This window comes from Triturus cristatus, chromosome 11 (assembly GCF_964204655.1).
Source record: "Triturus cristatus chromosome 11, aTriCri1.1, whole genome shotgun sequence".
NCBI classification, from domain to species: domain Eukaryota; kingdom Metazoa; phylum Chordata; class Amphibia; order Caudata; family Salamandridae; genus Triturus; species Triturus cristatus.
This window is the reverse complement of record NC_140594.1, coordinates 973,780,196-973,800,320: the sequence shown is the minus strand read 5'-3', so window position 1 is coordinate 973,800,320 and position 20,125 is coordinate 973,780,196. Positions and strand designations below refer to the sequence as shown.

Genomic DNA, 20,125 nt, shown 5'->3' with positions numbered 1-20,125 from the left:
GATCAGTGGTATAAAGCATGAGACAAAGTCAATGAAAACTAGAAAAATAATGCTATTATATTTCTAAGTGAACGCTTCAAGTTAACCATGGCACCCGCTCTACCGGATCTATGAGTAAAGTCGGTCAACTATAAAGAGAAAGTTTTTCCCATTGAAAAACTTTGTCTTCACTTTTAAAACAAATTGCAGTGTTGAATTGACTAGCATTGTGGTTTGATACAGCCATTGATCCTTGATGATAGAATGCTTCTTGAGGGAGCCCGAAGGTATTTGCGGCCATCTAGTATGAAAAGCTCCAAGAGTCTCGAGGTTCTGTGCCAACTTGCATGGTTGATTGAAAATGCAAGTTTCCTCCAATTGGAAATTTCCACTTTTGACCTAAGAAGATTTTTTTAGCTTAGTTACTTGAGTCACAAGATGATACCCAATGACTTTGCATTGAAACAGGACACCTTCACCTTGACAAATACCTAAACATCTGAAGGGTTTTAAGAACCTCAGACCAGTCCAAGGACCTTCACACAATTATGATTCTAAAACAGCTTGAAAGCTCAAAGTTCAGTCCCCTCCCAGGTGGAAATAGTAGTTTCTGATTCAAAACTTAAGATGCATTGTCAGTGCCAATAGGTATTGCTTTAAAGGACAGTCACATATAGTAATGTGTAGCCATACAGGTAAATAGCATGGAAATTAATATGTATTTATGTGAAAGCAAAGTACTGTAGAATTAAGTTTGTGTAGGTTAAAAAGTTAGGTGACAGTTGCATTGTCAAGCTAAGCTTAAAAATCCATGTAGCCTAATGATGGTCCTCCTCCCATCTGTGCAGCTGCCAAAGACCGACAAAGAGTCCTTTATCTAAGACACATTTACAGCATAACATTGTCATGTGTGTGCACCCTTGAAAATTCAACCTCAGGCAGCTAGATAAATAAAATGATTACAGCTGCAGTGGATGATATATAACCCACAAATTCTGCCCAATCAAAACCTACTCCTGTATCCCAACATGTGCCTTAGCTGAAGCCCCTCTCTAGGGATGCTCATATAATTGTCTGGCGACAGCTGCACTATCAAGCCAGGTCATAAAAATGGGAGAAACAGTTGTACCTCCATTAAAAAAAAATCTGACAATATTCTAGATCCAGTTACCTATTCCTCATGAGTGAAAAGTTGTGAGATGGGGCTAAGGTGGCACACATGAAGTACATCATGACGTATCCTGTGTCCTGATAATTTTCCAGAACGTAGGCTACAGGAATCTGTTCCAAAGCAGATCAGTATTTCTGGTTCCACTTTCCTTAGTATTTCATTGATGGGGAATCATACTAGGGTATCCTACCCCCAGAATCCAGCCCAAGCAAACAATATTTAGAATCCAAATGTCCCCAGGAGTGGGAATAGGTTATCCACTGTCGGGCCTCTTTTAGAGACCAAACTAGGACGTTGACTGGTTCGAGAGTTCTAACAAGTCAATTCTGAGAGGAGAATTTAGATGCCATGTTCCTGCAACTTTGATATTGGCTTCATAGGCACAAGAGGCATTACTACAGTGCTTTCTGTTTTCAAGTTGTGAGCTTTCATAAGAGTGACTGAGCAGACGTACATAAACAAAAAGAAAATATGCTAGTGAAGGAATATGTTCCTCCTACCTTTAAGCAGTTTACACTTATATCCATATAATAGGATGGTGTACATTTATTGCGGTGTTTGCTTTTAAGCTGTTAATCTTCTAGGCTCTAGAAAAGATGTCTCTTGGGTGTGAACACATCTTTCTGTCGGTCTAAGGAAATAATCAATCCAACAAAATTAGAAATAACTTCCTCATCTTTCTCTAAAGGCAGCAGGCATGCTTCATCCGGGGATTTGAAGCAAGGAAGTTCAGCAGACATTCCGGAAGTGGTAATAAACCTTTTCTGGGGCCCATTATCCTAGGCAAATGCCCAGTTTTAATATAAAATACATGGACTTTTCTTCAAGTCCTCCTGTCTTCTTTTTCCTATCAAACTAATTAGCAGTTTTGCTACTATACTCTTTCGGCAACAATGATTACTTATAAAGTAGTTCCTGTACACGTTATCATAAGCGTCCTTAATTAACTTGCTGCATGTATCGAAACCAGCGGCAATGACACCAAGGAACTTTTCAACATCGTTAAGGACTTCCCCAACCCGGCTGCCAGCGAAAACGGCAACACACCCTCACAGGAGCTGTGTGACACCCTCATTCACTTTTTCCACGACAAGATGGCAACCATATAAATAAACTTCGAACCCCAACCTACACCTACAGACTTCCTAGACAAATATGCCGCTACTGAAACTAATATGAATCACACACCAACTAGAACATACTCTCCATCCAGGACACCACCTCCACCATGAAATCCATCTACTCTGAAGCTCCCACAGACCCGTGTCCACATCACATCACATCTTCAACCTCAGAAAGCAAAGGATTGGCCAGGAACTCACCACCCCACTCAACACTTCTATCACCACTGCAACATTTCCCGATGCCTGGAAACATACTGAAATAACCACTACTTTAAAAACCCTCGGCCGAACACAGCAAATTTACAGGCTAATCTCCCTGATCCCATTCCCAGCTCAGGTACTGGAAAAGATAATCAAAATCAACTCATGACACACTTGGAGAAGAACCAGCTTCTCAACGCCTCCCATTCCTACTTCTGCCGCAACCACAGCTCCAAAACTGACCTGATCTTAGCCACCGATGACAGCCAAATCATCTTTGACCAAGGAGAAACATCAGCTTTGATCCTCCTCTACCTCTCTGCAGCCTCCGACACCATATCCCACTACACACTGATCGAAAGACTCCACCATATTGACATCCAAGGAAACGTGCTCAGATGGATCGCCTCCATCCTGACCGGAAGTTCCCAGAGCATCCACCTCCCAGCTTTCACCTCTGAACCAAAGGAGATCACCTGCGGTGTCCCCCAGGGCTCATCTCTCAGCTCCACACGCTTTTATGCATATATGACCCCGCTGGTCAACATCCTCCAATCGTCAGTCTCAACATATTTTGCTACGCAGACAACACCCAATTCATCCTCACTCACCAACGACCCCACCACCACTAAAACCAAATTCCACAGATGCATGATGAACTTCATCGACTTGATGAAGAACTGCCTGCAGATGAACACAGACAAGATGATGTACTGATCTTTGAGAACAGCAGCAATACGTGGAACTGCTGGAGCAGAGTTTTCTGTTGGAAATTTATTGAGTTTTAAGCTCCAGTTTCGTCTATATGTTATGATTAAAATTACTGATTTATAATTACTAATTATTAGTTTTTGTTTAAGGTCTTGACTAATCAACATTATTAATAAGAGAAATTACACGTGGGAAAGCATTTATGTTGCTTAATTAATACGTGAACTAAGTTGGTGTGCAGTTTAATTAAATAAGTGTCGCAAGATGCTATTTGTTTTGTGTTTGCGCTTTTAAAATAACGTGCTATAATGCTTCCTTGTGTTGCAGACGGCTAGGTAAATACATACACATAAGGGTATTAGTGGGGATTAACACTGTATAATCATTATGATGTGGTAACGTTGTTTTGTGTTTCTTTTAATTAAGATGGTCCGTTTTGGCCTAAACCAAGATGGCTGCTATTTACAGCCTGCGCTCGAGTGATTGAGATGTGACGAGAGGCCTTGCTGAACATGGTTGGAAGTCACCTGACCACAGCCTCTGTCTGATTTAAAAGTTTCCGTGAGGACAGCAGCTCCGGGCATGCTTCCAATTGCCCTTGGAAAAGAATAAAGCCACAATGAACTAAGATAAACCTGCGGTGGCTTCGCTATGGTACCAAGGAAGAGCATTCATGAATGTATCGCTTCCTAAACTCAAGTTTCCTTCTTCCGTGTTTTTATTTTTGTGATTTTTCTGAGCGGAGGTTTTCTAAATGTTGCCAGACAACATCCTTTCCTGCTCGCTCTGCTCAGCAGCTCAACGGACGTTCAGAGTTTGTTTGTTACTTTTATTTCGTTAGTTTTGTTATAAATAATGTTAAACTAGAGAGGGTCTAAGGCCACTTCTTCCTGAACCTATGTTCGTGAGGATCGATGCTGATCGAGAGGACGGCAACTCGGGAGACTTTACTGAGAGACTTGTCCTGACCCATTTAGCTAGAATAGGTAATTATGAGAATAATGATCTTGCTATTGATTGACTTTCATTGAACTAATTTAGATAAAAAATGATCTTTGTTTGAATATCAGTGTCGGGTGGTTATTTCTTTGTCATTTATTGAGTTCCGAATGTATTTCTTGTGTTTTAAATCATGACTCAGGACATATCTCTATGGTCACATTGACCTCGCACTGGATGCAGATTGGTATGGGTTTCGCTCATATATACAGTGTGGATAGAGTAACGGATATGCATGTTAGTGTGATGGGCCCTAGCGTATGATGAGTGTATGTGCGTGCGACTGTAGGTTTACTCTGTCCGTGGAAGTAGGGAGAATTTATATGCGCTGATCTGCAGCAGTTTCCTGGTAGCAGTATGATGGTTGGAGATTATTGTCTTGATCTGATAGATTGCTTGTACATAGGCTTTTGATTCATTGATTTATAGTTTGATGTTGGTATATGTACTAATACTATATGTTGAGGTCATCGTATTGAGTTCTATGTAGTGTGTACGGCTTCTGGAACGTGGGGAGCTGGTGACGGTTCCGTAGTAGGGCAGAGGGAAGTGAGTGCTGCTCTCGGGAAAAACGGGATTGTTGGCCCTGTATGTATGCGGGGAAAAACGTGTGACAATTGAAGTTGCGCGTCACATTGTCTGGGTTCGGAATCAGTGACATCGTCGTGTGTTACTACTAGAGACATATTTTCGGTATAAAAGGAGTGCGAATGGTAGTGAAGGTTATCTGTGAAACTCTGGTCTTAAGTCCCAGGGATCCATAAGGTTCGCCGTTAAAGCTTATCGCTGGAGAAGTAATAGGTATTCTCTGAGCTTGTCTGAAGGACTGGGCAGAGGTAAGCGCTGCTTGGTTAACGTGTGTTATAATTCTGTAGTGGGACAGACTGTTCGCTGTTCTCGGGAAAGGCAGGATTCTGTGTGGTTGTGCTACATTTTTCTGGTATGAAAGTGCGTGGAAGTATGAGCATTTTGTTGATTGTGAGACTCTCTTGGAGCATTCCAGGAGGAAACAGTTAATGGATGCATGTTAGGAGGGCAGAGTAGAGGGACGTGCTACTGTGTCAACGAGAGTAATTATTCCGTAGTGGAGCAGAGGTAAGCGCTGTTCTAGAGAAAAGCGGGATTCTTGTGAGAAAGAATTTTCTTTACTATTCTGTGGTTAGCGAAGCAGACAATGGAGATGTTTATATGTTGTAACCAATAGATTTTGTAGAATTTGAAACGCAGTCTACTGAGAAGGCTTTGTAAAGGAGGGGTAGACGAGTGACAGGAGACAGAGTAGAAGCGACTGCAGCGACTACTGACGTCATACAGACCGCGCTGTGATTGGGTAGTGGAACAGAACAGTGCTCGCGCTGGGATTGGTGCGTTGGTGTGAGCCGCGCAGGGATTGGAAGGAGTACAGGGTGACATAGACGCTCCAGGATTGGTGCGTTGGTGTGAGTCGCACTGTTATTGGACAAGAGATTGTACAGTTGCGGAAGGGACTAGGGAATATTGGTAAACGTTAAGATGTATTACCAACCTGAGGAAAAGAAGAAGAAATCCTTGTTCCGTAAAATTAAAAGATGGTTCGACAAGGATAAAAACATAATAACTAGAGAAGGTGAATTGCTACCTCCGACAAGAACTCCTGCATCCTTCATGGTTGCGAAATATGGGTATCATACCTGTATATGGTTAGACAACTGGGCTAAGTACACTAAGGAGGATGGTGTTTTAGCGTTCCCGGAACATGGTTCATTTAATCTGGCCGTGTTGAGAAATTTAAGGGAAAAAATGATGTGTCTAGAGCCTAGACCAAGGCCGACACAGTTCGAGGCGTTGGTGGAATGGGAAGATGAGGTGCATGAGCGAGAAAAGCAGAGGAGTGGAGGCAATTATAGGTATATTTTTGGGAGGAAATATGATCGTGAAACTCATCATGATCGAATGAGGAGATGGCGAGATGCTAGTATGTCAGAGGGATTATATCCTATGAGGACAGTTGACGAGAAGGAAGAGAGGAAGGGTACAGGAAAGGTGCCTGATGCAGAAGTGAGAAGGTATGGGGCTAATGATTATGAGGATGAGGTCTTAGATGATATGATTTACAAGAGACCACCTCCATATAGACCAGAACCAGAAGAGAGCACGCCAGTTGCTACTCCCATAAGAGATACTTTGCGAATTGTTAAAACTGAGGTTATGACACCTGATTTGAAAAGTGGTAGCTCTTTCACGGAAAGGGAAAGAGAGAGAGAGCGGGAGAGAGAGAATCGAGTCAGTGACGAGAAAACAAGAGAATTAGCCAGAACCACATCTGAGCTGACTGAGAAAATTAGAGAGCTGACGAAAAATCTGGAAGCTGTTACAGTGCCTGTAACCATAGGTCCGGTTGTGCCTATTTTTGATAAGCAAAGAATGGGTGAGAATGGTTTGACAGTTCCCTATGTTGGAAATGGTTTGGTTGGTACTTGCACTTTGGAGGAATCAAGAATGAGGACAGGAGAAAATAATTTGAGACAGTCGAGACATGACACATGTAGTGGAGGATCAGATGTACAGCCTAATTCAGGATTGAATACTGGTTGGTTGGGAGGAACGATTTTGGAACCACAGAGGATGGCAGAACAAGTGGGTGCAGTGAAAAAGTCTACTGAAATAACAGCTGAGGATTTGAATGATTGGTTGAAAGTTCTTCAAAAGAAGGATAAAGATTCACAAGCAATTGATGTAGCCAGGTTACGTATAGAATTGGAGGAGCTTATTGCAGGAACAATTCCTACAGATATACTGAAAAATCATCATGATGGAGAGTTATTATTCATGTGCAAGAGTATCACCTGGAGGGCTAAGAGTACACATGACAGGTTAAGAGCAATAGCGAGTGAACAAGGAGTTGACATGGATAAGGTGAAAGATTTGCAGAAGCCTTACAGGGTGGATTTCACTGATAAGGATATTGAGAATTTAAATGGTGCTGGCAGAACAGGACAGATTAAGGAAATGATTGCCTTATTGCGAAAATGGGGTGATGTGGAAAGGTGGAAGGATAGATGGTACAAGAAAAGGGAAGATTCAGTGGACAGGACTTACTCAGCTTTCCCTATGAGAGAAAAAGAGAAAACAGTGGATGCTTATCCTGTGAGAGAGATTCCTGGAGGAGGATATGTACATGTCCCATGGACTAGACAGGATATTTTGTCATTTACGAATGATTTTCCTCGACTGAGAGAAAAGCCCGTCCAGTGGTATAGGCAGGTAGACAGGTTTGTGAAATTGTCAAAAGTGCTGTGGATTGACCTGAATAGTCTGTTTGATATAATTGTTCCGGCAGACTTGTGGGCAGAGTGTAAAATAGTTGTAGATTGGCCTGCTAAGGAGTATCCAAGAGATCCGAAAACAGGAGCACCAGATCCAGAGGTGATGAAAAAATATGATCAGGTTATTGTGTTCCTGAAAAATAAAGTACCCCCGAAAGAGACAGACTGGGTTAAGATAGATCGAACACATCAGGAAACGAAAGAATCAGTTCATGCTTTTTATGAAAGGCTGATACTGGCTTTTAAATAGTTCAGTGGAGATGAACACCTGGGTGATAAGGATTTGAGTCATTTTGTATACAGATTTGTATATGGCTTGAGACCTGAAATCAGCGAAAGAATACGTGAGCATACAGTTGATTGGCAGAGTAAAAAGATTGATGAAATCTTGAGACATGCAAAATATTTCAGTGATGAGATTGAGGCAAAACAGAGAAAGTTGAAAGAAAAAGCAATGTGGGCACAGGTGAAAGTTGCTGAAAGACAAGAAGCACAGTTGGTGGAACAGGCAAATAATCCAGGAAATAGGCCTAGATATGCAGGAAATGGAAAGGGGAATCTAGAAGAAGCAAAGAAGAAGTTCCCTTGTCACAACTGTGGACAATTGGGGCATTGGAGATCCGAGTGTACCAATCCACCATTAGTGAGTAATGAGAATAAAACCTTGAATCAACAGGTGCAGAACGAGGGGTGTAATCATCAGCAGCAACAGCAGAAGGTTGTCAGACAGCAGAGTCAAGAGCCAAAACCGCCCTTGCCGCAGAATAGAGGGTCCCAAAAGTATAACCAGGACTCGGGATTCTACAATGATGAGCAGGTAAACAAACCGAGACGTTCAAACCCGGTACAGCAGTACTGGTTAAAAAATGAGGGGAGTGAGTCTGAAGGGGACTATTGACGGTGCCGAAGAGAGGAGGAAGAGTGCATACTTGGTGCAACTCTAGAAATAGACCAGGCAGGACCATTTGTAGATGGGAAAATAAATGGGGAGAGTGTTACTTTTTTGGTAGACACAGGAGCGACGAGATCAACTGTCAGGTCAGCAGATATTAGAAATCTTCCTCTCTCGGACGAAGCAATCCAAGTGGTTGGTGTAGCCAATACACAGATTAAGACTCGTCTTACCGAACCAGTAAAGGTAAGAATAGGGAAATTCTCAGACATGCACAGGTTTGTAGTCTGTGACACTAGTCCAGTGAACTTGTTAGGTAGGGACTTATTGTGTAAGATGAACTGCACAATTTTTTGTACTCCAGATGGAATAGCTTTTGAGACACCAGATGAAGATGTTTTGTACAGGATGACTCTAGATAATAGAGAGAGTGAGATTGTTGGTACATATGCAGTGTTTAATCCAGATGATTTGCCTCAGGAGTTGAGACACACAGTGAAAACAGCGGTTTGGGATTTTACTGGAGAAGATGTGGGATTGATGAATAATGTAGAACCAGTGAAGATTTCAGTGAAAGAGGGGATTGTTTATCCTAATATTCCTCAGTACAGATTGACACCAGAAATAATTGAGGGAATAACTCCTATAATTGACAAGATGATTCAACAGGGTGTTTTGAGAGAGTTACTGAGTAGCCCGTGTAATTCACCGATAATGGGGCTAAAGAAACCTAATGGAAAGTTCAGGATTGTACAAGATTTGAGAAAAGTTAATAAAATTGTGGTGGCATGTTGTCCCATTGTGCCAAATCCTTCAGTGATTTTGTATCAGATTCCTCATGATGCTGAGTGGTAAACGGTAATTGATTTGTGTCATGCTTTCTTTTCAATTCCATTGCATCATGACAGCCAGCCGATTTTTGCATTTCGGTTTGGACAGCGTATTTTAGCATGGTGTCGTATCCCACAGGGGTATACAGAGAGTCCATTGATATTCAATCAGTTATTGAAGAAATCATTGAAGAGTTTAATCATGCCTGAAAGCTCAGTACTAGTGCAGTACATCGATGACTTACTTGTGGCATCGAAGACACGTGAAGCTTGTGAAATAGATACCATAGCTTTACTGAATCATCTGGCAGATGGAGGGTTAAAGGTATCTCCAGCTAAATTGCAATTTTGCAAGAAAGAGGTGCATTATCTTGGACACAATATTGAAAAGGGTCTGAGAAAAGTGACCGATGACAGGATTAAAATTATCAGAGGAATGAGAGCCCCGATGACCCAGAGAGAAGTGAGGATGTTTCTAGGGATGGTGGGTTATTGTCGTCAGTGGATAAGTAATTTCTCCCTGATAGCAAAGCCACTGATTAAATTGACTAAAAGTGAGGTGAGAGACCCATTGGAATTGGATGGAGAACAAATGGCAGCATTTGAGGAGTTGAAGAGCAGAATGTGTGAAGCCCCTGCTTTGGGAATGCCAGACTATGAGAAAGAGTTTGAATTATACCGCAGTGAGAGAAATGGATGTGCACTTTCAGTGTTAATTCAGAAACATGGACAACTGAGAAGGCCAATTGCGTACTTCTCATCGATACTTGACCCCGTAGCTGTGGGTTTGCCAGGTTGCCTGAAAGCGGTAGCTGCTACATGCAGAAGCTTGGAACAGAGTGAGGGTATAATAATGGGATATCCTGTAAGGGTATTCGTACCTCATGATGTGGCAATTCTTTTGACAAGAAGCAGAACTCAGTACATGTCACATAGTCGGCTGACTAAATATGAGAAAATCATTCTGGGAGCATCAAATGTGACTCTTGAGAGATGTGTGAATGTGAATCCAGCAACGTTGTTACCAGATGCTGAAAATGTGAATGTGGGAGATGATGTTGATGATGATTGTTTGGATGTGCTTGACTATTGTACAAAACCAAGACCAGACATAAGAGATTTGCCATTACCTGAAAGTGATCATGTGCTGTTTGTGGATGGATCATGTCTAAGGACTGATGATGGTGTGCTGAGTGCAGCATATGCGGTGTGCAAGGTTTCAGAAGTTATGGAAGCTTCGCCTTTGAAAGGAGTAAGATCTGCTCAAGTGGCTGAATTGGTGGCATTGACGAAAGCTTGCAAAATTGGGAAGAATCTGAGAGTGACTGTGATGACTGATAGTCAGTACGGATTTGGAGTCGTTCATGATTTTGGCCAACTTTGGCTACAGAGAGGTTTCTTGACGTCGAGTGGGACTCCAATAAAGAATGCTGAAGTGATTGGGAAGTTGCTTGAGGCGATACAGCTGCCTAAAGAACTAGCAGTTGTAAAGTGTGCTGCTCATGGACAAGGAGATGATTTTGTTACTCTTGGTAATCGTTTTGCCAATGACATAGCACAGTATTGTGCAAAGAACAATCATTCGATTAATAGGGCACGAGAAAGGGAGATGTCTTTTTGTTCTGTGATGTTTACTAATGTCCTAGAAACGTGGGATGAAGTGAAACAGTTGCAGGATGAGGCAGGAGATGAGGAAATGAGAGATTGGATTAAGGCAGGTTGTGCCCCAAGAGAGACAGATCATGTTTGGATCTATAGAGATGGTAGACCAGTCATGCCCAATTCCATGCTGTCGACAATGGCAAGAATGTATCATGGCCAGGGACATCTGGGGAGGGATGCGATGATTAGGTCCTTCAAACAAACCTGGTACAATGCAAAGTTCAGGCTGATTGCAGAGAGCATCTGTCAGAGATGCTTGATTTGTCAGCAGTTCAATACTGGGAAAAAGACAGTGGTGAGCCTAGGAACAATAGGCAGAGAAGGAGGTCATTTTACCAGAATGCAAATAGATTTCATTGAAATGCCCCAAGTGAATAGATTGAGGTATGTTCTAGTGGTAGTCTGTTTGTTCTCAAGATGGGTGGAGGCCTATCCGACTAGGAGAAATGATGGAATAACAGTGGCAAAGTTACTGTTAAGAGAGTTGATTCCTAGGTACGGGTTCCCAGTGACAATTGAGTCTGACAGAGGTGGACACTTCTACAATGAGCTCATGGGTTTAATTTGTGAAGCATTGAGCATACAGCAGAAGCTACATTGTGCATACAGACCAGAGGCTTCTGGTGTTGTTGAGCAGATGAATGGCACAATCAAAAACCGAATTGGTAAGATGTGTTTAGCCACTGGAATGAAATGGCCTGATGTCTTGCCTCTAGTGCTAATGACTATTAGGTCTACTCCAGATAGAACCACAGGGTTGAGTCCACATGAAATATTAATGGGATGTGTAATGAGACATGCATTTGTGCCTGTCAATAAGTTGATGACAATAACTGATGACATGATTTTGGATTACTGTAAAGGCCTGGCTGACGCAGTTCATTCTGTGTTTCACCAGGTTGGAGAAGACGCTACTACACTTGAAAAGAAGCAAGCTCATGATCTGAGTCCAGGAGACTGGGTGAGGATTAAAGTACACAGAAGAAAAAATTGCTTGGTTCCAAGGTGGGGAAGGCCAAGACAAGTTATTCTGACTACAACGACTGCAGTAAAGTGTGCTGGTGTGAAAAACTGGGTGCATGCAAGTCATACTCTGAGAGTTCCAAATCCAAAGGATGGGACTGGTAAAGAGTATTTTGAAGAGTCAGATTCCAGTGATGATGCAGAAACTGAACCAGTGAGAAGAAAAAAGAATCCTGAAAGGGGTGAAGGAGAAAGAGAGTCAGGTGATTCTTTTTTCTTTCCAAGAGAGGCTTCAAGAGAAACATTGAGAGTCTCAGAGGAGAGATCGGATTCTGTAAGAGTGCCTGAAGTTCCAACAAGCAGTGGAAAAGAAAGAGGAGAAAAGAGCAATTCCACAGAGATTACAGCTGAATCAGATGAAGAGGTTGAAAATCCACTTGAGATTACACCTGAAGAAGCAGGGTCAGAAGAAGTTAGAGAGGGACAGATTGTGGAAGACCCCCGAGGAGGTGTAGGGAACATTCCTAATAAGCTAGGTGAAGGGACAAGTAGACAGCAAGAAGATTGCGTGTCGGAGACCCGAGGAGGGACAGAAATAGGGAAATCTCAATCGGTGGTGGAAAAGACTGTGGAGCAAAAGAAAATTGTTGAAGAACAGGAGGCAAATGAAACAGAATCAGATGAGAGTGAGAATCAGAAATCAGAGGGTCGAGTTCTGAGAAAGAGAACTTGGATTGGAGAAAGAAATAATAAAGAAGTGAGACCAAAGAGGGTTGTAAGAGGAGATCTTTGGCCTAACAGAATAAAGAGACTGAGGTACAGACTGACACGAGCAAATTCATTGAAAGCTGAACAGGTGAACGAGGTGTCTAGTCAGAATCAAGCAAAGAGTGATCAACAGAAGGTCACAAAAGAACCGGAAGAGTTCAAGAGAATCAGAAAACCTAACCAGAAGTATAGGTCACCGGAATGGACGTACGTGGCACTGTCTGAAGGTGAAGAGACAGAAAGTCAAGGAAATCCAGAGGGGACCATACGAGAAGTGGTTGAGGAGAAAACTGTTGGAATCCTGAAAGTTATCTTGACTGACATTGGAGAAGAGTCGGATGCTCAGGATGTTGTTGAAGATCTGATACAATTCGATGTTGCTGAAGAAGAAGTGAAAAGTGATGAAAATCCAAATTGAGTGAACTAAAGGAGTCACTTGGAGAAAAGTGAAAAGAAGAAAGTCTGAAATTAGCTGTTTGAAATAATCTAGTGTTCTAGAATTTCAGTAGTGGAGTAGAAGAGGCTAAGTCAAAAGACACTGCCAAAGTAGTAAAATGGCTAACACAGAAAATAATCAAAGTAGATGTGCCTTCTTGAAAAGATGGTGTAGAATGTGCTGCTGCTGTACTGGATTATTAATGCTATTATGGGGTGTACTAGCTTTACTAGTTACTTTTAGAGTTACAATAGATACTTTTGGAATACATACTGAGAATGTGACCAATGTAGAGAAGAGTTCACAGAAAGTAGTTCCAACTAGAATTAGTAACATTTACATACATAAAGATAGGTCAATTAATGATTTTTCTAGCAATGTTTTTTCAAAGTTGTTGTACGAATACGTAAAGACAATGGAAGTTAGGGATTGCTACGTCTGTATGCAATTACCTGCATCCGTTTCAGAAGGTGTTACTTATCACCATTTACCAGCTACGTATGGAATTTCATGTAGTGTGTTAAGTAGTGTTTTTTATTTGTTAGGGAAAATAGATTATGAGATGTCTAACAAAGATAACATTTTTGGGCAATTGCCTATGAATAAAAAGCTGAATCCAGCTAAAGAAGCTAACATTTTTGGTGAGATTTTTATTGAGAAAGAAGAATTAACATTAGATTACATTTTTAGAAACAATTTAACTTGCAGTTTGAAAGAAGAAGAAAAGGCTTTCCTAGACATGGTAGAGGAAAGGAGAATGAGCATGCATGAAAAGGCAGGGAAATATAAAATGAGTGAGACAATTTGGGATATTGAGATGGGAAAGGAATTGAGGAATGGGGCCAGTCCAACTTTGGCTTTAGATGCACCACAGAAGGGTAAACTATGCATTACCAGAAAGAAATCCCAATATGATAGGTATTTTGTTGGGACTAGTGAGTGTCATGATACATACTTCATTGCAACAGGATGGGGTTTTAAAGGTGGAGAAGATCCAGTTTTCCCAGGAGTGTATTATGTTTGTGGGAACAAGGCTTATTACAAGTTGCCTGACCATTGGTATGGCACGTGTTATGTGGGCCTGGTCTTTCCAAAGATTTTTCATATAGATAGGATAGAAGATGTAGAACACATTAATTTACTAACACGATTTAAGAGAGAAACTTGGTCAGAAATTGTGGGTGATATTTTTGGAGCTTTAATTCCCGCAGTGGGAATTTCTTTAAATGCATATGGAATTCGGAAACTGTCAACAGTGGTGGATCGCTTATCGACAAGTACCGCTGGAGGGTTTCTTTTGCTAAATACGGAGATGATTGCCGTACGTGCCATGTCTATGCAAAATCGACTTGCCCTTGATATTTTATTGGCCAAGGAGGGTGGAGTCTGTGGAATGCTGAAAGTTCAACATTGTTGCACTTACATTCCTGACGAAAGCAAAGATCTAAAGGTCTATATCAAAAATATTACTGATTTGCATGAAGAATTAGTACCACTGGAAGCTGAAAGTATTTGGACTAAAATAGCTTATAAGATAGTTGCTGTTAAGAGTTTTATTGCTAAGATAGGTAGTACAATTATTGGTAGAATATTATTTCCATTGACATGTGTAATTATTGCTTTATTGATACTAAGATTGGGGTGTTTGTGTTGTAATAACAGGGGAGGGAAAAAGAGAATAATTAGAGGTAATACTGAAAAGAAACAAAAAAGGTCAAAAAGAGACCCACAAGAAATAGAATTAGAAGAATTGAGGGAGAGTGTTTACTTGGAATCGAAGAGGGATGATGAGAGGGAGTCTGGTGTTTGATGTTGTGTCATAAAAGACATTTTCAATTTCTCCTAAAAATTGGGACTAAATTTTTTTTTTTTTTTGGGTTGGTTTTTGTGGTGATAATATATCACCAAAGGGGGGATTGCTGGAGCAGAGTTTTCTGTTGAAAATGTATTGAGTTTTAAGTTCCAGTTTCGTCTATATGTTATGATTAAAATTACTGATTTATAATTACTAATTATTAGTTTTTGTTTAAGGTCTTGACTAATCAACATTATTAATAAGAGAAATTACACGTGGGAAAGCATTTATGTTGCTTAATTAATACGTGAACTAAGTTGGTGTGCAGTTTAATTAAATAAGTGTCGCAAGATGCTATTTGTTTTGTGTTTGCGCTTTTAAAATAACGTGCTATAATGCTTCCTTGTGTTGCAGACGGCTAGGTAAATACATACACATACGGGTATTAGTGGGGATTAACACTGTATAATCATTATGATGTGGTAACGTTGTTTTGTGTTTCTTTTAATTAAGATGGTCCGTTTTGGCCTAAACCAAGATGGCTGCTATTTACAGCCTGCGCTCGAGTGATTGAGATGTGACGAGAGGCCTTGCTGAACATGGTTGGAAGTCACCTGACCACAGCCTCTGTCTGATTTAAAAGTTTCCGTGAGGACAGCAGCTCCGGGCATGCTTCCAATTGCCCTTGGAAAATAATAAAGCCACAATGAACTAAGATAAACCTGCGGTGGCTTCGCTATGGTACCAAGGAAGAGCATTCATGAATGTATCGCTTCCTAAACTCAAGTTTCCTTCTTCCGTGTTTTTATTTTTGTGATTTTTCTGAGCGGAGGTTTTCTAAATGTTGCCAGACAACATCCTTTCCTGCTCGCTCTGCTCAGCGGCTCAACGGACGTTCAGAGTTTGTTTGTTACTTTTATTTTGTTAGTTTTGTTATAAATAATGTTAGACTAGAGAGGGTCTAAGGCCACTTCTTCCTGAACCTATGTTCGTGAGGATCGATGCTGATCGAGAGGACGGCCACTCGGGAGACTTTACTGAGAGACCTGTCCTGACCCATTTAGCTAGAATAGGTAATTATGAGAATAATGATCTTGCTATTGATTGACTTTCATTGAACTAATTTAGATAAAAAATGATCTTTGTTTGAATATCAGTGTCGGGTGGTTATTTCTTTGTCATTTATTGAGTTCCGAATGTATTTCTTGTGTTTTAAATCATGACTCAGGACATATCTCTATGGTCACATTGACCTCGCACTGGATGCAGATTGGTATGGGTTTCGCTCATATATACAGTGTGGATAGAGTAACGGATATGCATGTTAGTGTGATGGGCCCTAGCGTATGATGAGTGTATGTGCGTGCGACTGTAGGTTTACTCTGTCCGTGGAAGTAGGGAGAATTTATATGCGCCGATCTGCAGCAGAACCACTCCTGGTGGCCATCAGACCTAGGTCCTGCACCCACTTCCTCCAACCATGCCTGAAACCTCTGAATCATCATTGTCAAGCTCACCATGAAATGGCAGATCAATGCTGTCTCCTTCGCCTGCTTTCTCACTCTGCGAATGCTATGTAAGATCTTCAGGCTACTCCTACACATGAGACACAGAGTGACACAAGCCCTCATCACCAGCCGACTGGACTATGGCACTGCCCTCTACATAGGAATCACCACACACCGTCTACAGAGACTTCAGACTGCACAGAATGTCGTAGCCAGACTCATACTCCGGCTTCCTCGACAAACCCACATCACAACCCACCTCTGGAAACTCCACTGGTTCCTCATACAGAAGAGATGCAAATTCAAGCTGCTGACTCATGCACACAAGGCTCTATTCAACCAAGGACCTGCCTACATTAACTACTGCTTGAACTTCCACCTACCATCAAGAAGACTACTCTCCACCTCCCTTTCACTTGCCCATACTCCCCGCTTCTACCAAATCAGAAGTGGAAGACGCTCCTTCTTGCACATCACAGCAAAGTCCTGGAACAGCCACTCCATGCACCTGCGGACCATCACCTCACTTCCAGAATTCCAAATGGCCCTCATGACCTGGCTGTTCCAATAAGCCTCTGGGTTCTGAAAGCACCTGGATATCCTATTGTGACATTAGCCGCACTTTAAAAATCCTGTTTGATCCAGTCCCACAACTCTGAGATTATCACAAAGTTGTCCACGTTCAAAAAGGATACATGAGGCTTTGGCACACAGGACAGGTGCACATAACGCCTGTTGGAGCCGGGTTCCACGTTCTAGACTTACTCGGTAACCCCTGGCTTGCCTGCTTTGCAAGTGTGGAGGGGAGGAAAATCATTAGTCAATTATACTTTACCATTTCCAATGACCCCAAAGGAACACAGACTCCTAATCCAAATTTTTATATATTTATTATAAAGCCAAGAACAGTTGGACATATATAAACACCTCAAGATGAGTGTAAAGATGCATGGGCACTAATACCAAACCAAACCTACAATTACAATTTAAGCTGTGCAGCATGCACAGAATAACTAATTCCAAACTCAAGACACAAATGATTATAGAAACTACATCCGGAGCCGCCTTCATTGGTGGTTACTAAGCAGAATCATCATCTGTCCCTACACAACTTCAATTATGACATCTCTGATTGGCATTCCCCAGGCAAGCTCCCAAAAGGTATCGCCATGTGAAGACTTCCTAAGAAGCTCACTCAAGTTGAATGGGTTGAGTAGCGTAAAGCTATAGAGCTTGTTCTAAGATGCTCTCCTCTCTCCAGATAAGGCAGAAGTCCCTCGGGCTCTGTCCATATTCCCGATACAAAAGTCGAAAATCACACCCCCAATTACATCACTTGTTCGCCACGTCCAGTTGAGCTCTGCCTTGTAGGTAACTTTCCATGAAGTAATGAAACATCCAAACTAATGCTTGATGACCTTGGTTCCCAGACCTTTCAAGACACGGGAACATCCTCCTTCATCATCCACTCTGCTTGTTCAAAGGCACCCTCTCCTCCCTATGTCTAGCTAACTCCTGAAACAAAGACGTTATTTTAACTAACTAGTACAAAATCCTGCACCTGCAACAGACGTGAAAAGAAAAATATTCCACAGACGCACAAACCCTAATGAACTGTTTCAATTTAAAGAGCGAACAGGGAGACACGAAAGTAAGCCTATAAAATTTGGCAAACATATGAACAGTGCACACATTTAAAATACAAGCATATGTGAGTCATTATTATACACACATATGAGCGTTTATATGAAAAGTTCATTAGTCCTGAATACACTTCACACTTCTATGATTCATCTAAACACCTACAACTACATTAATTCCTTGATTACATGAAGAAAATATCTAGCACTTCACATATACGTTATTACAATTTACATTCTAATACCATAATGGTAATAAAACTACAGATTATACGTGGATACGGACTAACCATGGTTATATTGCACCCCTACAAGTAAAAGGTCAACGTTGCGCTCTATCACATCTCAAAATGTAACCAGTTTTGCACCTTTTCATAGGGAATAACACAATTGTGTTTGTACATAATTATGAAGGGATAAGTTTGTGATGCATCTTTTTAGTAATTAATAACTTATTTTTCCTCTTTTGCAGGTATTAAAGCATCTGATGTTCCCAATTATGGGCCCGGAGGACAATATTACCCAGGTGGTCAAGTTCCCCAAGGATATCAACCATACCCCCCTGGAATGTATCAAGGTATTAAAGATGATCTAGGAGATGCAATGAAAGTTTCTATGGGAGTGTTTATTTACATTTTCTGCTGGCAATGGAAGTGATGCTAGGTCTATTTCATATTAGAACATTGGACTGTGGAGCACTCCATTGAATACAATGGAGTGCTCCAAGCTTCTATGGGCCGGTAAAAGCCCACAAAGCAACATTCCAATGTTGTTTTACAAAGGCCTCTCAGTGCCCGAGGGGATTTAAACCCCCTCGAACTCCGAGAAGCCTATGTTTTATTTGTTGGAACATTCTGCCCTCTAGTTGGCAGAATGTTCCAATAGCCTTATAGCCCTCTGTAGTTAGGCTATACCTGCCATCAAAGTCCCACTCCCTTATTAAAGGCCCTCGCCTTCTGCTTGGGCCTTTAACGCTGGAGCGGGCCTTTATTGGCTGGTATATCCTGCTACGGTGGGCTATAAGGCTATATTAAATGTCTGTCTTGCATTTCTTTAAATCAGTTTTACGAATCTTCATGACATTTGGTACAAACTCAGTCCATTCACCTGCATTTTACTATTTAATTGATTTTGTTGATTCGTCTGGTGATGCATGGGGTGTTGTCAAAAAGAGGTTTTTGAATTCCCCATATTGATTAATAGAGCAATAACTGCTTCTCTTCCCAGACTACACTAAACATTGGATGACAAAAAACTTGGCCAGCAATAGGTGTGTTCTGATTTTGTGCAACTGTTCAGTGATGTTTGAGGACTTTGAAATGCAAAATGTCCCAATTCCTAGAGCACAAGGTATTAATGAAGATAGCTCTTTGTAAACCACCTCATGAACTACATTTTTGAATATCAAATCTCATTATTTGCCCACCTTTGAGGCTTATGGTCCAGTTTGGATGGCTAGAAAGTTGAATGTTTCTTATTGCATGGTTAAGGAAGTTATTTTCCCTTGTATTTATCCCTGTGAGATCGCAAACCACTGAACATGGTTCACGAAATTACTCATGGGGCAATGTGTAGGGAATATGAGAAGACCTCACACCTTACGAGAATAGCGACACAACCTAGAAGGATAGAAAATGATTCACGCCTCGGGGAAAAATACTTGGTAATCACCTGCCAATTATCGAGTCGCAAATTGCGTTGCATTTGCGACTCACAATTTGCGACTCGCTAATTGAAATGCACAACAGTGTCTGAGACACTGTTTGCGATTCCCAATTGGGTCGTAAATTACATGCCTCATGCATATTAATGAGGCTGTCGCAAGTTGCAACCCCATTGGGAACGGCTAGCACTCCCAGGGATGGTGGCCTGCTCGGGTCAGCAGACCTCCATGTCTGGGACTGCTTTTAAATAAAGCAGTTTTTTTCTTTTTTAAATGCAGCCCGTTTTAATTAAGGAAAACGGGATACATTTAAAAAATAAAAATGAAACTTTTCAATTTCATTTTTTAAGGGCAGGCAGTGGTCACTGGGACCACTGCCTGCCCTTAAATATTTGTGCATGCATTCACAAATGGGAAGGGGTCCCCTGTGGACCCCTTCCCATTTGGGAGTGCTTTACCACCCTTCTAAGAAGGGTGG

The 20,125-nt window shown here is 41.4% G+C and overlaps 1 protein-coding gene across 4 annotated transcripts in view; it reads left to right on the top strand.

Moving 5' to 3' along the window:
- Nucleotides 1–20,125, top strand: part of LOC146785770 (phospholipid scramblase 1-like) — a 420,799-nt gene that overhangs the window by 82,056 nt on the left and 318,618 nt on the right. For all 4 annotated transcript variants that reach the window (XM_085635025.1, XM_085635026.1, XM_085635027.1 and 1 more), the window contains one exon: nt 18,457–18,561. In XM_085635025.1, the coding sequence (XP_085491151.1) occupies nt 18,457–18,561 (105 nt within the window). The remainder of the gene's footprint in view (nt 1–18,456; nt 18,562–20,125) is intronic.